The sequence below is a fragment of the Emys orbicularis genome, chromosome 7, assembly GCF_028017835.1.
Source record: "Emys orbicularis isolate rEmyOrb1 chromosome 7, rEmyOrb1.hap1, whole genome shotgun sequence".
Lineage (NCBI taxonomy): Eukaryota > Metazoa > Chordata > Testudines > Emydidae > Emys > Emys orbicularis.
The window spans coordinates 109,183,491-109,204,201 of NC_088689.1; the positions used below are offsets into that span (position 1 = coordinate 109,183,491).

At 44.9% G+C, this 20,711-nt stretch overlaps 1 protein-coding gene across 4 annotated transcripts in view; it reads left to right on the forward strand.

Moving 5' to 3' along the window:
* Positions 1-20,711, forward strand: part of CHCHD6 (coiled-coil-helix-coiled-coil-helix domain containing 6) — a 182,550-nt gene that overhangs the window by 128,049 nt on the left and 33,790 nt on the right. For all 4 annotated transcript variants that reach the window (XM_065407771.1, XM_065407773.1, XM_065407772.1 and 1 more), the window contains one exon: positions 2,426-2,561. In XM_065407771.1, the coding sequence (XP_065263843.1) occupies positions 2,426-2,561 (136 nt within the window). The remainder of the gene's footprint in view (positions 1-2,425; positions 2,562-20,711) is intronic.

A 20,711-nucleotide genomic window follows, 5' to 3' on the forward strand; every position in this document is an offset into this window, starting at 1 on the left:
GGCAGGCACCATAGCAGGTGAGGAACAAGCAAATAAGGGCTTAATGACCCTCCATTCTGAGACTGGCAAAGTGAAACCCAAACACTCTCTAAAATGTATCCGTCCATCTGAGAAGCTTATATCGCACTGTTAAATTCAGGTGAATATAGATGAATGATTTAATAACATATTGTATCTTTCTTCCCCCTTCCTCCTGTTGGATGATGTTACAAAATACACTTTAGGTTTTTTTAACATGCTGAGTTAAAAACCTAATTTAAAAAGTCTTAACTTTCCCAGTGAATTGAGGGATTTGGTGGTATTTCCTGACCTAGCACTGTTTGGTATTGTTTCGAAGGACTCACTGAGTTGATTAGAATTATATTAAAATCGCAGTGACAGAGCAAAATGCCAATCTTATGAGTATCTGAAGTTCCCTGCAAGTTCTTTTCCATTTCAAACTTTTGGAAGGCTTTTAAAAGATTTTTTTGGTTTGTTTTAATATGACACATAAAATAATGAACAAAGTCCAGGGATCCTACATAGGAATTACCTTCCTTCTAAAGACCATACCATTTTTTGGGGGGGAAGGAGGGTCTAAATTATTTGACTGTGTCTAATCCAAGCACAGCAATGTTGCTGTTTCTTTTCATTGCTGTGGCTGGTATGTGGGGCATGTTGTTCCTGATAAATGCTTTGCCCTTGAGACTTGGTGGTGTGATCAGGGCTGAGGGTGTACTTCTTGGACATTGTCCTAGTACAATTTTCTCAGAGAAGTATCCAGATATAACAGAATATTTTGCCCTTATCATGCCCCCCACCCCCTGCATGCATCCCCAACCTAAAAAATGTGAGGGCTGAAAGTTCATGTCAGAGCTCCCTTCCCCCCATCCTCACTACAGTCACAAAGGATCCAAGAAGCACAGGATTTTTAGTTTCTTTGCCCAGTAGAAAGAAACATGACTCAAATAATAGCTTGAATATGCAGCAGGTGCAACATCCAGAAACTCACTCTCAGCGCCTCCCTGATTGTGCACTGAAGTCATAAGGATGCATTGATGACACCATTTTTGTTGCTCAGGAAATGAATGTGATGTCATTGCACAGGATTACAATTTGCCTGTAGGATCAAGTGCTGTGGAAAGAAGAGCTGGGCTCAATGTTCAGAGACAGACCTACAAATGTAGCAGTATAGGAAAAGTGGGGATTTAAGGTGTAGTAGATTACATCTGAGAATTTCTTCCTGTGTGCACTCCCTCCTTAACATATGCACACACTTGCACACAAGTTCTAAAGTGTGGTGCAAATCCTGCAGTTTGTGTATGCACGTCTGTGTAGATGATGGCACTTTGCTTAGTACGTAAGTACCATCATTGCTGGTGGTGTTTCACCTCTGCCTTCTCCATTATTTGTACTGTTGCTACTTGTGTGTTGTATGTACATGCATATCTTATAGTATATGAGATATACCTGGGTAGCTGTAAATGTCACCTATAGATGAATATTAAATTGACGACTTCAAAAAATAAAAAAACATATTTAGTTACACTCTTACTCCCTACTTTTGCTAGCCACTAGAATGGTCATGATGACCCCAAGCCTGCTGGTTTTTTGAAGTGCTTAAATAGCTGTGACTTAAATTGGAGATTGTGAGGTGGTTTATTCAACAAGTTATAGATGCTCTTCAGACACCTCCCGTAAGTCTACATGACCATCATGGGGTCTGATTGCAGCCTGAGTAGATCTATCTCAGCTAGCTTTAATCTAACTAGCTAGTGTGCTGAAGCGGTGAAGCCATGGCAGCCTGGACTGCAGTGCAGACTACAAGCCCAACTAGAACCCTGGGTAATGACATGTGGGACTAGCCCACGCTGGAACCGGCACTGCCACAGCTTTATTGCTCCAGCTAGATTAAAGCTAGCTCATGCATGCCTACTTGAGCTGCAGTCACATATGCAAACCTGCTCTTTTTTGTTTTGTTTTGACATGCTTTAATAGCTGTGACGTAAATTGGAGAATGAGGTGGCTTATTCAACAAGTCATGGTTGCTCCTCCGACTCTTAGGGTAGACATCTGGTTGTTTTGGAGAGTCTTGTGGTTCAGCCTGGATTCCTGGGATTTACCTCCAGCTCTGCCAAAGATTTTTTGTATGATTTGGGCAAATCATTTAATCTCTCTGACTCTTTCCCCACTTGCTGAATAGGGATAACCCTTCCTAACCTCATGGGAGATTATGAAGCTTGTATTTGCTAAGTGCTTTGAACGCCTCAACTGAAAGGCATGATTCCTTTGGTGGTTGCTATTCCTACTGGATAACTTATTTTTTGAAGATTTTTCTCGTGGTTCCAGTGCGGGGGTTGGCATATGAATGGGAACTGCTAGAGTTGAAGTAAGTAGGTGAACATTACCCTTGTCACAGATCCTCCTGTCCTCGTTTTCCCTACAGGCGGAGGAACACTGAGCCTCTATGCGCAGGGCTGCAGTCTGAGATTCTGAAGTGCTACCAGGAAAACAAGCATGAAGTGCTCAAGTGCTCGGAGCTGGCCAAGGAGTATCAGCGCTGTGTTAGTGCAGCACAGAAGGTAACCGTTACTTCCCCACTGCATCCTGCTGGCTTTGCTGTCCTCTCTGCATGGTGTTTTCCTTATGGGGAGGTTTCTCTCAGATTGCTGTGGCTCTGATGGCAAGGTCAGAATGCTCACAGGCCTCAATCTCTCCCCAGGACCTCCCCACAGGCTGCTGAATCCCCCAATTGCAGCAGGTGCTGATGCTCTGAGTTGTCATCTTGAGACAGTAGTGCCAACCACTGTTGGGTTTCTGATAAGCTTCTCATGCATCTTGTCATTTCCCCCAAATCTCAACTTTTCCTATGGACCATCCAAGCTACACCCTTCACATTTAAGATGCCAAAGCAATATTTCCAACACCAGCAATATTTTTGAATGACCAGAGCTCTAAGTGCTCTCTATCTCCTAGTATTGCACCCCAACATTGGGGGGCTTGCCTCCTATTGTTGCTGCTTGCCGTTAGTTCCCCTAGATTGGCAAATTAGACCAAGGTGTTTCCTCTAAGGGATTATGGGTATCCCAAAATTGCTGGCCCAGTATAGGAAGCCTGCACCCCTTATGATCTGATCTTCAGAGGTGCGGAGCGCATACAACTGCCATTAACATCTATCAATTTTGGCTGCTCAGCATCTTGGAAGAATTAGTCCATTAGTATTTGAACAAAAGAAAGGGAGTGGAAAAGATGCACAATTCACAGACCACTTCCACTGGAAATTCACGCTTTCCAGGGCTCTCAACTGGCAAAAATAGACTTTGAGATGATGGTGAGTATAAGATGTGGGATTTCTAGTGTGTAAGAAAAGAGGAAAGTGTCCTTCCAGGTACAGGGCCATCCGCTCTGACTGAGCAATTTCTTGAACAGTGTCAGGGTTTATGGTGGGGTGGACTTCAGAGCAAAAGCAGAGCTTTGTAGTGAATATGAGACTGAGATAGTTCTCATGGGATCACCTGTGTGAAAGGGAGAGGCTGAGATTGTTGTGATGGGAGCCTCTCTCCTTTGCATTAGCATTGTGAGGGGAAGCTGTTTGCCTGATTTAAGTATAACATGAAACAAGCTGCCAGCCGGCTCCCAGAAGAAGCCCCAACAGAAGGAGATGGGAAAATTGTCAGGATATATTAGACCAAATGTTGTTGCAAGTCCTAGTGGAATTTTTTTCCTTCCTGTTTATAAAGAAGGTCTTTGTATGTCTGCAAATCAGCAAGGTTAAAGCTGCCAGGGAAAGGGCTTTTCTCTGGTATCTTTAAAGTCACCAGCTCCCAAAACATGTGGTTTCTTTTTCTTCCTCAGCTCTAAAGTAAAGCAGGGCCTGTGCTGCTGCTGCACAATCTCTGCCCCTCTGTTGCTGTGTGCAGAGCAGAGCACATCTCTTGCCAGTCTCTGCTAGGCAATGCTTCCTCCTTGCCTCCTGTAAATCAGGCTTGTAGCCTTTTCAGCAGAGTATATCTTTAGCAAATGCATTTACCAATACATCTTTATTGCGCCCAGTGCAGACGGAATGTGATTACCAAAGAAGACAGATTGCATTAAACTTCAGCATATTCACAAGCTGCAGCTCCAACTCGCCTGAGAAAGAAGCTGGGAAGCTGCCAGTCCTGAGCCCCAGCCTGACATTATTAAAGAGTAAATTGGAAGCTGAATGACTGGTAACAGCAGAGGGCAGTGAAAGATCCTATTAGCTTGGAGGTGGTGAGGTTTTTTTAGTTGTGTGTTTTCTTTATAAACCAAATACCTGGGCAATTTTAGTTCCCAGAGACTTCTGTGTACAGTGAACCTTGCTAGAAAGTTTCCCTTGGTGTTGTGGAAATCTGCTGGAAAGAGGTGCTGGCAGGGTATTGAAGCACATATTACATTCATGTGCTGCAGGCGACGGCAAGGTGGCAGGAAATCTCTGTATGTACTGGGAGGGAAGAGAGGCTACTGCCAGGGTAACTGTGAGCTCTGAGGTTAGCATTTGTGGTGAGTTCTCCATCACTGGACATTTTAAAACCAAGATTGGATGTTTTTCCAGAGGATATGCTCTAGTTCCAACAGGAATTAATTCAGGGAAGTCATGTTGCCTGTGTTATACAAGAGGTCAAACGAGATAATCACAACAGTGCCTTCTGGCTTTATAATCTATGAATTAAAAGGTTCTGAAAACACTGGACCAAATGGAGCCCTGGTGTAAGCTCTTACAGCTTCAGTGAGTTCTCTGGCTTACCCCAGGTTTAAATCTGGCCCTGGTAGTTAACCCCACTGGTGTATGGTGTCCTCTGAACCCCAAGATGTGTGCATTGCCTCAGTCACGGGCAGCTGGCTATTTTTCATGAAAGGCTATTACAAGACTAACCAAAAGAAAAAGACGACTTTTCTTAAATTTACATCTTATACCGAATGCCCCGCTTCCTCAAGCTCTCCTGCACGTTTGTAGATTCACCTTGGAGAAGAGTGGGGAAGAACTTAGTGATGTTTTCAAACTGAGCTGAGCTTGATTTCTAGACGGAGGGGTGTTGGCTCCCACTAGCCACTGTATGCAGGTGACTTCAGTTCATTTGCATACAAATGCTTTGCCCTCACTAGTGCCCTTCCTTCACCAAAGATCTTGTAATGCTCATCATATGTTACTTAATGAATCCTGTAGTGCTCAGAGAGCTCCCCCTGATGGTGGCAGAAAGGTGCCCAGGACATAGTTTAAACCAGCATTTCTCAAATGTGGCCACAATGGCCACAGCCTCCTGGGCAGTGATGGGGCGGGGTGCAAAGCAGTGCCTCTCCCCCAGGGCCACCAGAAGTGTTGGCCCTTCCCCCCCCTCTTGAGCCACAAACGCTGGAGGAGCTGGCAGCCAGTGAGTCCCCCACCTTCCCGGGGTCAGTGAGGCTTGGGCTTCGGGCATCAACTCTGGGGCGGCGGGTGGCAGGTTCCAGTCGTGGGACTTTGGGCTCCGGCCCTGGACCCCAGCCAAGCAGCGGCGGGTACTGGCTCTGGGCTCACTCCCCGCCCCCTTGTCCCTGGCCCCCTGCAGCCTCCTCCAGCCCCAGGCTCTGACTGTGAGGTGGCGGGCCCTGACCTGGACTTACCTCCCCCCCCACATTGCCCCTGGCACCCATTGCTCCCCATCCAGGGCCTAATTTGTCCCCTGACTTGCCAGGGCTGAGTAAGTCTGCTGTGAAAATTGATATTTGTACGGTTGTTAATATCACTTATCAGAGCCTCCTAACTAGCTAATAATTCTGCTATGAAAAGTGATATTAGCAAACATACAGATATTACTTTTCGCAGCAGCAGACTTACTAGTTAGCAAGTCTTTTTTTTAAAAAGCAACCAAAAAGAAAACAACAACAACAAAAGACAAGAATGTGCAAAGCACCATATTTGTGTTTCTATTCTGTTTAGATCCAGTAAAGAATAGAGAACTGTACATTATTTTTATTATTGAGTCTGCAAAAAAAGAAAACCCTCCATAAATAAATTGATTTGGACTTGTATATGTGTATATTTATTTGTTTTTCCTAAAGTTAATCAAGTATTTTAAGAAAAATTGTCATAGCGGCCAACAGCAAGAGTGGTGGCTGAACTCTGAGGCCTCCAAAAATTTTACTGTGAGAGCCCGTGGACACAGTAACTAGACACAGGATGGGAGGACTCTGAACTATGATAGAAGTGAAAATTGCAGCTCCCAATAGATGGCTACTGTTCCTCCACCCCTTCCAGAGCCTGTATTGGTCAGAGCCTGTCCTTTGAAAAATCTCCTATTCTCTCTGAAAATCTCCCTGAGCCAGAAATGTTGCATGTGCCCTGAGTTCCCCAACCTCATTAACAAACAGATAGAAGAATTCGCTTCTTTCTTGTGTTTTTTTCCTTGTTTAATTCCACCCCCTTTAGTTTGAAAATATATTTGAGGCATTTCCTTCCCCTCCTGGTTCCTTGGCCTGTCTCAGCACTAACCCTTTGCTGGGGTTCCAGTGAGTTCTGAAAGAGTGACCAGGATGACACTGGACTTCTGCAAACCTGCTGTTTTATTAAGGAACAAAGGGGAGAGGGCAGCCGTCTGTCTGCAGCCCAAGAGCTGGGACTCCTAATGAGGTAGCAGAATGATGAAGGGAGAAGAATGAGAGAGCAATAGAGGCTCCAGGACTGTGAGTTTGGCATTGTTGGCTGAGCTGCCAGGGTCAATGACCAATCTCAGCAGCGTACTCTGCAAGGCAAGGGGTGCTTGGTACAAGGCCAACTCTGGAAAAGAGCATCCCCAAAGAGGCATTGTGGGGCTACTTTTCTAATGTCTCCTCCTCCCAGCAAAGGAGAAGAACTTGGGAGGCACTTTCTGAGACCAGGTTTCAAATCTCCATTGGAGCCTATCTAACAGTGAGTTTAGAAGCCTCAGTACTGACTCTAGTGAGTATTATTCCACCTAAGTACTCTCCATTATCGGAGCACCAGCATCCTGAGCTTGCTGTGTCTTGCTTGCTGGGAAGCACATTGACTATCACAGTGGCCTGCTTGTGATGTCTCCTGTTTAGTTTGGGTCTGTATTCATATCTCTGCAGAACTTCAGGCAAGAAAGCATAAAATCACTGCTTTTAGACCTAAATAAAAGCTGGGATAATGGTGAAGCTGTGGGAGGGGCAGCTCCCATTGTGTCTCTTCAAATTGTCTCTAGTTTATTGACTGCAGCTTTCACCAGGAGCTACCACAGCTTGCATACAATTAGAATTGAAAGACCAGGCTGCTATTTTCTCTCATGCCAAGGGTGGGGGTGGGGGGTGGGGAGAGGAGAGGAGGGGGCCAATGGAAATCTGATTAATTTGTTTCTTGGAGCACAGGTAGGGAGACAGGTGTCATTGTGAGCAAATAGCAACAGCCTTTGTTTTTTATCAAGCCTCCAGGCCCCATCCTGAATCGGTCCCCCTAGGCTTGCAGCAGTATTTTATTGCCTCCCTGTTTCCCTTTTCTGTAAATATGTCTGAGTCTTTGCTCCTCCAAAGGCTCCTTCCCCTGTTGCCCTCGAGAGTAGATAGAATTTGAATTTCACCTGCGGTTTTAGTTGTTAGAGAATTTTCTGCCTCATTTGTTACATAACCTGTCATTATACAATCAAATCTCCCATCAGCCCCTGCGCAGAAAGGATGACCTACAAGAGTGAGCCAGTGGACCTGACACCTTAACCCTTCTCTCTCCTCACAAATGCCTGCAGAGGTTTGCCTCTCTGTGAGTAGTTGCCCCTTCCCTCAGACTGCCACCCTAGCGTCACCAGGACCTTTTTCTTATGGACCAGCCAAGCTGACATTTTGGGCTGGTCTACACTACGGGGTGTGTGTGTGGGGAGATTGAGCGAAATTACGCAACTTCAGCTACATGAATAACGTAGCTGAAGTCGACGTACTTAGATCTACTTACCACGGTGTCTTCACTGTGGTGTGTCGGCGGGAGACACTTTTCCGTCGATTCCCCTTGTGCTTTTCGTTGAGGTGGAGTACCGGAATCAACGCTAGAGTGATCGGCGTTCGATTTATCGCATCTATACTAGACACGATAAATTGACCCCCGCTGGATCTATCGCTGTCCATCGAGCCGCCCTTTGGCTCATCTGAAGCTTATGGCCAGGCTGTGTTTTATGTAATGCTGAGGCCACACGCAGGCTTCACTCAGTAGGGTCCTGCCAAATTACCATTTTCTCTTGTCAGTAGCAGGTGCTTACGTAAAGTTATGAGGAGTTCATAATTCTCCCTCATCCTTTTCTCTCTACCTCTGTGCTACCCACCACCTTGCACAAAAGTATGAGAGAGGAAAACTGGCCATGTATGCTGAGGCGAATCCTACTCTGATGAGGTGTACCAGAGGATTTTTAACAACCTTGTAGAGCATGTTAGGGCCTCGTTAAAGCCTCGTTGAAAAGATATATACATATACTTAAAGTATACCACATGGAACCCTATATCTCTAACTCAGAAGGCTGATGGACAGTACTTCCTTTCTGGAATCCAAATGTAGTCTCAGAGAAGTCTGTGCATTTTATACCTGGAGCTTGGAGCACTCAGCCATCCCCTGTAGTATATTCCCACTCTGTGGTCTGCATATGTCCACCTACCTTTTTAAAATGCAAACGGATCTGTAAAGTTTTCTCTTGCTTTCTCTGTAAAGTTAGTTCAGTTTTTAATCTTTCTCTCTTCCACCCTTTGTGCAAATGCTGTGGTGATAACGGTATTGGAAGAGTTTATGACTCAATAAATGGCCCTCACAAGGGAATCAGTGGAGAGGCCGCAAGCTGCAAGCAGCTGCTGTTTATTTAGTCATAAACTCTGAGGAGAGCAGCCTCAGATTAACTGTACCCAGGCGTTCTCCTAGCCTATTACTTGCAAAGGTGAAAATGATCCATATTTTGCTTCTAATTGTAAAGAACTGGAAACGATTATTGTTTAGATCCTTTGGCAGAGATTCCTGGTTCCGAAGAATCTCTATTTGGTCCATACACAAAAGCTTTTCATGTGCCCTAGTGTTCATTGGTGGAAAAAGTAAAAATATGGAGCTGCCTGAAGGACATAAACCACCCTCTTAATATATGAGGCATGTCCCAGAGTAAAATGCTGGCCTACTTAAAATGGGTGCATGCATCAGCCATTTCCAGTATTTACAAAGCTAGAGGCACAAGTTATTTATTTTGCTCTGTATCACAGAGCTTCACAAAGCCCCGGTGTTTCCAAGCTGGCATATCATCAGTGTGTATTAACCCATGTGAACAAGTGCCTTTCCCTATCTGTGCTACACAGTCCACATGCTACGTAAAGCCCAAATGTGCCACCTTCCTGGAGTTTGGCATTATTCAAGAAAGCAATAAGCGAACATAAAAATCAGCTCAGAACTTCTCCCCGTGATTGGCTGTGCGCCAGGATTCTTCCTCCAGTACTGCTCTGCCCACACCCTATATCCCTCATTTCCCCCACACTCCAAAGAGGCCTTATAGCCAGGTAAAGTCACCTGCCTCAGCAGGACCCACTTAACCTTTTCCCTCAAGATCAACACCTAACAGGGTGGCATGTTCTAAGCAAAAGTCCTTGTTAGCCTGATAGGGCAACATGGAGTTGTCTTTAATTGTGTGTCACGGAGTCACAGGGTATCCTGTAACAGTTTCTTAGAAGTGACCCCTTTAGTGGACCAGGCCCCAAGGATACATGGACCTAGGAGCAGGTCCATGGCCGCCAAGACTGGGCCTTCAGCACTAGCATTCCCTGACTCTCTCTCTCTCTGGCTCCCTGCAGCAGAGCAGATTCCTGCGGGAGGCTTGTACTGTGCCTGCCAGGGCACAATGCTCTCAGTGAGTTTTTACAGTGACACAGGCAGCCTTTTCAAAACAAGGTAACAATTTATTAGTCACCTGGCACACAATCAGAAGTCCTGAGATTTGCACAGAGAGGCAGAAGTTACACCATAGTCCATTCTGGCCCCGATGGGCCAGCCAAGCAGTGATGGACTCCATCTCTCTGACTTTTAGTCCATTCCCCTCTCCGGTGCTCCCAGCTTCCTCCAGCAACCAGCATTTATTCCCCACCTCGCACCTCTCAGTCCTTTGTTCTCGAGGCAGGGCTATGCTGAGTTCACAACCCCACATGCTGGGGGTTTCCGCAGTTGAGGATTGATTGTAGAATCATTGGAGTTTACATTGTCTCTCAGATTTTCCATTGATAAGAGTCAGCCTATACCAGTCCTTTTTAATGACCTGTTCATACTGCTCAGATAGCTGGATGAGACCCACACACCTGTCTCCTGGTCTGTGCTGCCCCCAACAACAGATATAATCCCATATTCTCCACTGGGTAGGTACAGGGGAAGCTGAGGCATACATAGAATTCATAAAAGGTATTAGAAAAAACTCCCACTTTGTCACATTGTTAACCACCCCAGTACCTTGAATGAAAGAAGAAGGACTTGATGACCCCCAAGTTCTCTTCTCCAAAAGAGTCTCTTGTACACATCTGCTATTCTCAATGGGACTGGGTTACCCTAGGGCCTGACTTCTTTCCTAATGGCTCTTCTTATCTCTGGCCTGCTCCCAGGTAAAGTTAATGTCAGTATGCATATTCCCCAGGTAGTCTTGAAACCAGCTTAGTAAAAATGGGTAAGGCCATGTTGCAACATTTAAAACTGGATTTACATTATAGCTCTTAATGATTTTAAAATCAGTTTACCTAAACCAGTTGGAAAATTTCCCTAGATAGACAAGGTATAAGAATTATGCACATCTAAGTCAGGGAACAGAAATCAGGCCATGTGATTTATGTGCAGTCAGAGTTAGCCAGCTGCCTTATAATTGGTACATCCAACCAAAACTAATTTTGAATACTTGTAACAAACTGCTCATGAAAATATGCAAACTGAAAATTGTTTATGGAAATCTGGCAAACAGATTTGAGAAAATTGTAAGTTGCTCATGAACTATTCATAAAAAAAGATAAATCAGTTGAAATAAACTATTTCCTGTTAACTATTCACCCACTTCTGTGGAGTACTAGCTTATTTGAATGGGGTTGGGTTAAAACCAGAGATTTTTAAAGATTTCTACTCATTAGAATCAAGAAGTAGGTATGTCTTCTTGTATACAGTATTTCGGAAAGGATTGGACCTCCTCTATCCTAGCGACTTTAAGCTAGATCATTTTTAGGATAAATTCCTAGACAGTAAGTATACAGTGGAGTATTCAGAGCTGTCATACCTAATAGGACTCTCTAATTCTGTGTTTCTGGGTTTGAATGCATAACTCTTAGTGATGTAACATACACAGAAATAGGCAGTGTCTTCCTGAGTGAACATAGCATATCTTTGGTGAGGGTTATTGCATTTAGGAATTTGTTCTTCAGGGCCAAAAGGAATGTAGCAGTGCGCTGTAGTGTTGCATTTTTCATGATTTCATGGGGCCACAGCACTGTGTTGACATGTTGGATGTGTGGACATTTTTATCCAAACTAATTCTGGGATACATTAGTGTCCAAGCAGCTGAGAGTAGAAAGAAGTTGATTTCCCAGGTGAAGAGTCGTATTTGTTTGAGACTCAGGATAGACTGAGACAGACCCACAAAAATTGCAGTTGGTAGCATCTGCAGATTAGTAACGCAGGTCAATGGCCAAATGGCTTTAATCTCCCAAGAATTTCAAAAGTAGCCCTGAAATGTGCAACCTGTTGTTTCCTGTTGTCATGGAATGGAGCTTAATTTGGTTATGACTTACGAGGGATAAGGCAACCTGGATATAGCTTTCCATCAGAGTTGTAGAAATTGGAGATCTGTTCATGGAGTCCAAGGTCAGAAGGAACCACTGTGATCATCTAGTCTGATCTCCTGTGTAGCACAGATCACAGAACTTCCCCAAAATAATTCCTAGAGCATACCTTTTAGAAAAACATCCAATCTTGATTTTAAAATTGCCAGTAATGGAGAATCTACCACGATCTTTGGTAAATTATTCCAATGGTTAATTACCCTCACTGTTAAAAATGTATGCCTTATTTCCCCTCTCAATTTGTCTAGCTTCAACTCCAGCCATTGGATCATGTTATATCTTTCTCTGCTAGACTGAATAGCCCGTTATCAAATATGTGCTCCCCGCGTAGGTACTTATAGTCACCTCTTCACTTATCTTTGATAAACTGAATAGATTGAGCACTTTAAGTCTGTCACTATTGGGTTCCATGTGATTTATACCCTGAGAGGTCAGTGCCCAATTGTTCCCCACAACATGAAGTTTGTTGCTTCCCTATATCCATTCCAAAACGCCATGTTTAGTTTTTAATGTCTTTAGTAGGTGGTCTGAATGGCTCCAGGATTAGTAATCCGATGTATTCCCTTTCGCCAGTCGATTCAGATCCATCCCTGGTTGGTAGTGTTTGAAAGTAGTTACTCTCATGACTGTTTGCTCTTAGTCCAGTGGGAAAGTGTCTGCATCAAACATGACCATTGCAATAAGCATTAATTGCAGTTTTTGCTGGCAGTTATAGAAATGAGAACAGGGGCACTGAACCCCCCCCCCCCCCATGCTGGGAGGTGGTGCTTTCAGGTTAGGACTATGGGACATAGGAGGAGAAGTGTTGGGCTACTGCTTTTGTTGTCCTGCTTCTGTGGATAGAGATCTTCTGTCTCCAGGGCTGTTAAATTGGCACCTTTCACCAAATCTAAAATTCATGTGTTTTTGTTCAACTTTGTATAGTGTATGTATCTCCAGTAAAGGCAACTTCCACCCCTTTGTGAGACTGTTCTGCCATCTAACCGATCTCCTTGCTAGGAGATACTTCCTAAGACTCCATGTGTGTTTTGTGAGTAATGGCACGCCATTTTCAAACCACCGTAAGTAATCTCTCTGCCTCCTTAGTGCTTGACACTCTTCAAATACTGATACAAGAAGACCTGAGGGAAGCACTCTGTTGTAGTGGTTAAAGCATAGAACTTGGAGTGAGCTCTGCTACTGACTTACTGTGTCCTTTTGGAAGATACTTAATCTCTCTGTACTGACATCTGTAAAATGAGGTTAATGCTTACTCACCTTTGTAAAGTGCTTTAAGATCTTGTGAAAGGGCCTTTATAAATGCAAAGTATTCTTAGAATTTATTTGCAAAACTGCTCACATGCTAGGATTTGAACTAGCTACCTTTGTAATATAAGGCAAACAATGCACAGTCTTTAGAGGTAACTCGGTGCTGCAGCGTTACACGTATTGAATAGTTTCCAGAGAGAGACTGGCCTACCATTCTGCTGTGTAAAGCCTGAGCATGTGTCCAGAAATGCAGGAAAAATTATGTTGACAATGTGTTTAGTCTTTGTCCCTGATGAATGCTGAGTTTGTCCTGTGTAAACGGGCTTTAGGTTCAGCCAGCCTCCTGCTCTGAATTAGCCTGATAAGGTATCGTGAGGAGAGTTTAAAGATCATCATCTAGCCAGTGGCTCCCTGGGTACGTTAGGGGGAGCGATTTAAAAATAATGCAACCAGAAAACAGTTGTTTTATCTTTAAAATGTTTAGTTTATACTCTGTAAAATCTTGGCTCCTCTGCCTCTGTTCTTCAAGCTCTCTGCTTGCCCTCTGCTCAGTTATCTTTCTGTCAGATCCCATTGCCTCCAACCATCTGGCTCTGAATTTTACTCCACTCAGATCAGCCTGCACCACTGTCCATAAGGACTGAGTTTGCTATTTTTCTGAGTGGATCATCTGCTGGGCCCCTTCACCGGGTCAGGTAACAGAAATAATGTTTACCAGATTCAATCCACCCTGCCAAGCACAGGTCAGTTGTTTCATATTTTTGAAGACTCCTAATTTCCCAATAGAACAGGCACTCTGGGATTAGGTATCTAGGAACTCTGCAGAGCACCTGTACATCTACTGTGATGAATTGGCACTGTCTCCTTTACTCACAGGGATGTAACCTCCATCTTTTTTTAAGAGTGAGTTTAGTGCTGGGTAATCCCAGTAGACTGACGTCATCTAACCCCAGAACTGGTAAACCACCCGTACTGGTGGTTCTGTTTTCCTCTATGTGCTGCTTTGTATATGGTGTTCCTCAACCCTGACCTAGTTGGACCTCCACTCATGGAAAGAGGAGAGTTGGTTCTCTGCAGCCCATTTGATCCTTGTTGGCAATCTTAGCAGAAAGACTAAGAGGGCCAGTTAGTTACAGGTGTGCTGGTGGTTTTTATTATGTGTACACCTGTCTTTTAAGAAGTTGGCTTAAGCTCCAACCACTCACTTCATGCAGGCCACCAATGACCTTCAGTCCATTGAATCTTCCAATCTCCTTTTCAGGGAGTCTGAAACGTGGGTCTAAATGCTCTAGCCTGGGGAAAAAATAAGCAAATTGAACAAAAGGCACCTTTAAACGTAATAGACATTAACAGCCTCTGATATTCTTTGCTTCCTTAATTCAAATAGCCTGTTTGGATTATTTTAAAATTCTGCTTTGTTTCCTTCATGGTGTTTCCTACTCATGACCGGTAGCTGTCCTCTGTTTTGTCTCATAAAAACCCCCCACGGCTGGCCCAGGTCAGCTGATTTGGACTTGTGGGGCTCAGGCTCTGGGGCTGAAGAATTGCAGTGTAGACATTTGGGCTCAGGCTGGAGCCTGAACTCTGGGACCCTGTGACGGTGGAGGGTCCCAGAACGCAGGCTTTAGCCTGACCCTGAATGTCTACACTGCAGTTTTTAGCCCCTGAGCCAAGTCAGCTGACCCAGGTAGCCACTGCTGTGCTATGGATCTTTTATCCCTGTGTAGTCATACCCTAAGAACTTCCTTTAGCTAAATTGGTCCTGGGCTTTTGAGTCAGGAGGATCAGAATTCTGTTACTGCTGTCACAGTGCATTTTCAAAGGGGCATGGTGTACAGAAGTAGTGACAATTGTGAAGACCCTAGGAGGTTGGGATAGCGGTGGGTACTGTACGAGAAGAGTGAAATGCATCGGGAAGGCAGAGTTGGAAACTTGAGCTGGAATGACCTGGGTACTGTAGAATAGGATTGAGGTGCACTGGAAGAGCAGTGGGTGGTGAGCTTGACTGTGCGTGCCTTGCTATGTCTGGTGTTTTCCTGTGTGATAGAGTCTCCGTGTTCATGAGCACTAAATTCACCTATACAATATAAATCAGAAAGCAGGTCAAGGTTGCTGTTGAGCATATGGGGGAGTAATGTCCAAAAAAGCCATATCAATTTCATTCCTGCCAGCCTGTCCTAAACTCCAGTGTGTCTTTGCTAGGTCATATTGGCACTACTTTCTGTGGAGGTGGAAAGGTGCTTCAGAAGCCATTTAATGTAAACCTGACACTTTGCACCAGCTTGTTCTGAAATGGGCTGTCTGTTCACACAGAAGCAACAGCAGGGACTTGAGACAGCAGATAGCTTTTAAGCTCCTTGCATAATGCAGTATCAAACCAAAAGAGAGGGGAGGGGGAGAGAGATCTCAAGTGGCACGTGGCACCTTTCATGAAGTTTCGTCATGTATTGCCAAGTCTTGATATTTGCTGCAGTAAACCACCATGAAACCCAGTAAAGCCCTCTGATCATGTGGGTGTCTCAACAGGTCTCCTGTGCCTGAAGATTACAGCCTGGGCCCATGCAGTAAAAATATAAATAAATAACAAAAGACAATATTGTGTGCTGTGCTTCTAGTGTTCATTCTGTGACTACCTACAAAAATGAGACCAATCTGAACGTGTCTATTCTCAGTCAAGGAATAGCTGAAACCAAGGTAGTGAGACTATGCAGAGGGCCTCAGCCCTTCAGACTTTAGAGAGATGGAAAGAGAAGGCAAGGTTATTTACATCCTCCCATTGTGCTGTGAAATGACCTTGATTTTCTGAAGGCTGGACACTGTAAGAGTGACCTATTTTGTGAGAAGTTAACTGCCTATCCCCAAAACCTCTCTCAATGCTCTCATTTTTCTTTCTAGGACAAAACGTGAGGTGGTATGATTGGGTATGAGCAACCATCTGAATAGTCTTGCAAGGAAAAGAGAGCTGATGGTTTTAAGGCTACTTTTAGTTTTGCCCGGTGTGGGTTGTCCAGTCAGATATTTCATGCCTGGGAAATGTAAGCACTTGGGACCAGCTGAATCCAGAGCAGCTGCTAATTCTAGCTGGTCTGAGCACCTTTTCCTGCTAATCAGCAGTATTTGTGGCTAGTTGTCAGCCAGATGTCAGTTTCTTGGTAGCTTGTTTTCACTGCTTACTGCCGAGGCAGGACAGTGATTGGGGGGGGAGAGGGGGACTTCATAACCTGCTCATGTAGAGAATTAAAGGACCAGATTAATAGGAAAGAACATATCTGAGTCAATTCACTCTTTTACATGGAGAATGCTTTCTGTCGCCTCTGTCAGCTGAGAAGAGGTGTCCAGTAAATACCCTTCAAAGACCTCCCAACCCACTAGCAGGTACTCAGTGTAATTGGCAGGATGTAATACATGTGCACTGTGCCTGGAGAGACTTGACTCAGATCTGGATCACAAGGTTAATGAGTCTGGTCATCTTGGTCCAGTCCCCAATGGATATGAGTCCACTCAGCGCAGTGTGGCATGATTGACAGACCCTCATTCAACAGCTGGATTTAATGGGAGGCTGGGAAGTGTTGTCATTGAAGATGGAGGCAAATCAGCATAGCTGTGAGGGGGGCTCAGGACTAGTATAGCTGCCGGTCAGAGTGAGGTGGATCATCTCTGTGAAGCTTTCATAGAGCCTGTCACACTGCTGATGGGGCTGAAGTCTAACTCCACAAGGAGGAAAACAATTTAAAAATCCCCAGTAGGAAGCAGATCCATTTCGCTGACTTAGCTGGTATCCTCTACTGTGGCTTCTCTCAAAGCCTGCAAGATTCTGCTTCCATCTCTGTGGTGGAGGTGAATTGTGTTCCCTTTGTGGAACAAGTGCCACTTCACTGTAGTTTTGCCACCTAGCCCTGGAGCTTGATGCTGTACCTGATTCTATAAGGGAAGCCTGCTCTTCCCAACCGTAAATTTGACACTCCATCTTTGAGCCATCCTGCTGTTTGCTAGTGAGTTTGAACAGTGAAATAGTGGGGACGTGGCTACACTCAACAGATGGTGAAGCAGTGGAGAAAGAGATCATGCAGCCCAAATACATGGGAGAAGTTGCATATCCCATTCACAAAGGAGTTAGACATGGCTATACATGGGACTAGCTCTGCTGTAGCCATGTGTCACCTTGCAGGAAACTTGTAACTGAATCTCAGACCGACCCAGCCTCTACTCTACAAACTGGCAGAGTAGAGTCTGAGGGTGGTGTGGGGAAGACATGTTTACCCTCTGGGGTGGCTGGTACTGGTGAGCTCCAAAGCGGGGTCCAGTCTTCCCCACCAGAAGGATGCTTGTTGTGATATGACCCCTGAAAGCAGGGGCTTAAAGCAGCAGAAGTAATGGAGGACCTGTGTAGCTTGCACTAGGTCACTTCTGCTCCATTCTGAGAAATGGCATTAGATTAGAATTCAAGCCATGGGTGGTTTATGGACAGGCTATTTTGTGTGTGGGGAAACCACTTATAAAATATAGGGTGTGCTCTCTCGAAGGGAGAGTGCCCAGGCATTCACCACCATCCCAAGAATTTTGTCATTTAGAATGTTAAAAACAGCTGGAGACCTCAATCCTGCTCTTGCTGCCCCTGCTGTCTCTTAGCACTTCATGTTCCTGATTTACCCATCTCTTTCCAGAGTCCATGCTCAATTTCTTCCCTTCCCTCTGTGTCTGCCTGCCCTTGTATTCCACCTGCCTTCTTCCACTCTGCTCCCTCTCTCCCCCTCCCTCCTCTCCTGTCCTCTGCTCTGTTCTTTCTTTGCTTTCCTTTCATTTTTAAATCTGAATTGGAGCTGACATCAAGATGCCTATTCTTTGTAGCACTGAACTGGCAGTTTGGAAAGAGGAGGCTGCAGTTTCCTTAGGGGGCAAGGCAGAGTTCAGTCTCTGTCTTACTTAAAATATACATCTCAACATGGCTGATCAGAGGAGCAGAAAAATCTTTAGGCTCTGAGTATTGGAGGCTCATAAGAACATAGAGCATGGGTCTGTATTCTTTGTGCTTCTTGCAGAACAAGGGTTCAGAAAGCTAAAAGGTGAAATTGCACAGTGGAAAAGAATAGAAGTGACTCTCAAAACAATGGTGAGGGAGACCCCTGGGAAAGAGGATGGGGGAGGGATGTGTGTGTAATCATCACACTTTTCTCCTTCTCTCCTCTTGCGTTTATACAGCGCATTTCAACCCTGAACAATTCCCAAGGTGCTTTACATAATTATGCATCAACTTTAACCTTTACAAAATTCTGTTTCCCTTGGGCAAGTAAAAGATTAGTAGCTTATCATCCTAGTAAAGGAGGGTAAGTAGAGATGGTGAATTTCCAGTGCAGCTATATGTACAGGAAACCCTTCTCCCACCACTGAGATGCAGCCATCTGAAGGTTGAAGCAGAAAAGCTGTTTGGCAACCCAGCAACTCTGCACAACAGCTTAGGACAGGAAGCGAAGGGTAGTATACTAAGTTGACACTGCAGGAGTAATTTTAGTTAGGCTGAATGTAACTATCCAAATTGCAGTTTGGCAGGACACCGTGGTCCTGACTTCTGCAAAATGTGCCACGGGATCATTAATGGTCATTGGAGGTCAGGGCCTCAGCTTTATGAATGTTGGGACTTCCAACATCACGTTGCCTTTCTAGCACTTGGTTTAATACCGATTCTGAGAGAAGAATGCCACTCTTTACTGTCGCACCCTGGTGATCTCTCATACTCAAAGTGATCAAGCCTATCCCTGCTTAAGCTGTGATCACCTCAAATCTCCCAAAGTAAATTACAGGAATAGTTGCAGGATCTGTGCCAACCAATCTGCAAGTGTCATTGACATGTAAGGTGCCTGCCCAAACACAGGAGGTGCAACAGATCACTGCCCAGTAGAGAAGAGCAGAATCCTTGCCCAGAGTGGCCCAGTAAAACCAAGCACCAAGGCAGAGAGAAAATGAACGCGCCCACACAATGTATTCTAGAGGGACTCTAGCAATGTTAAGGCAGAGGGTGCTTTGGGGGTGAGGAGGTCATCCTTCGTGAAAACCGCTGCTTAAAAAGTTCCCAATATAAATACAAAGAAGTGGCTGCTACATATTTTCCACTCCTCCTCCCTCTCTAACACAGAGGAAGAGTCTATGAAACCACAGTTTCCTTTGTGATTTGTCAGCGCAAAATGATCAGAAGAGCTGAAGTCTGGATTGGTTGGGTTGATGTTGCCTTCTGTTCTGATGCTGGCAGTTTTTGTCGAAGCATCAGGCCTTGATTGATTAGGTATGTTCAGCTGCTGTTCTACTTACAATTTGTTTGGTATTTTTAGGAAGTTGTGCAGATGAAGTGGGTTGGGGAGAAGGAGAGGTAAATGCTGTCGAGTGTAGATGAATCGGCGCATGCCATGCTGCGAATTCACCCTTTAGTTTCTACAGTATGTTTTTCTTCTTTTTGTAACAAAAAGAAAGTTGAGTGGCAGAGGGGAATTTGGTGCACCTGAAAAGGAGGGTCTGATGGTCCTGGCAAGAGCCAAGCAATATTACAAGCTTCCCCAGCTCTGCTGATGTAGGTCATTCCTGACCTGCAGAACGCCTTGCTATTGGAGCTTTGCGCTCCCTGTATAGTTTTCCCAATATCCCTCTATCCTAATCAGTAGCACCCTCTGCTGTTCCAAACCTGGGTTCTCAACACAGCATTGCTGATTCACTGTGGTCCTGACCTGCTGTAATCTCTGTTCCCCACACTAGATCTAATGCGATTTTGGGATGCGTTAGGCGAGGTATTTCTAGTAGGGACAGGGAGGTGCTGCTTCCGTTATACAAGGCGCTGGTGAGACCTCATTTGGAGTACTGTGTGCAGTTCTGGTCTCCTATGTTTAAAAAGGATGAACTCAAACTGGAACGGGTACAGAGAAGGGCCACTAGGATGATCCGAGGAATGGAAAACCTTTCCTATGAAAGGAGACTCGAGGAGCTCGGTTTGTTTAGCCTAACCAAAAGAAGGCTGAGGGGGGATATGATTGCTCTCTTTAAATATATCAAAGGGATTAATACCAAGGAGGGAGAGGAATTATTTCAGCTCAGTAGTAATGTGGACACGAGAACGAATGGATATAAACTGGCAGTGGGGAAGTTTAGGCTTGAAATTAGAAGAAGGTTTCTAACCGTCAGAGGGGTGAAATTTTGGAACAGCCTTCCGAGGGAAACGGTGGGGGCGAAAGACCTTTCTGGCTTCAAGATTAGGCTTGATAAGTTTATGGAGGGAATGGTTTGAAGGGATAACGTGGTTTTAGTCAATTAGGCATTAGCGTGCCATCGCGGGTAAAATGAGGGTCCGGCTGTAGAATCTTGCCTGTATGCTCGGGGTACTGCTGATCGCCATATTTGGGGTCGGGAAGGAATTTTCCTCCAGGGTAGATTGGCAGAGGCCCTGGAGGTTTTTCGCCTTCCTCCGCAGCATAGGGCAGGGGTCGCAGGCTGGAAGATTCTGTTGCGGGTGGGTCAGCTTTTGTGGCCTGCATCATGCGGGAGGTCAGACTAGATGACCATATTGGTCCCTTCTGACCTTAAAGTCTATGAGTCTATGAGATCTCTCCTGAACAGTCTGCTAACTATTCCTCACTTGCTGTGTCTACAACATTTTTCTTAAAAATTGCACTCTGTTACCAGAGCAGCTT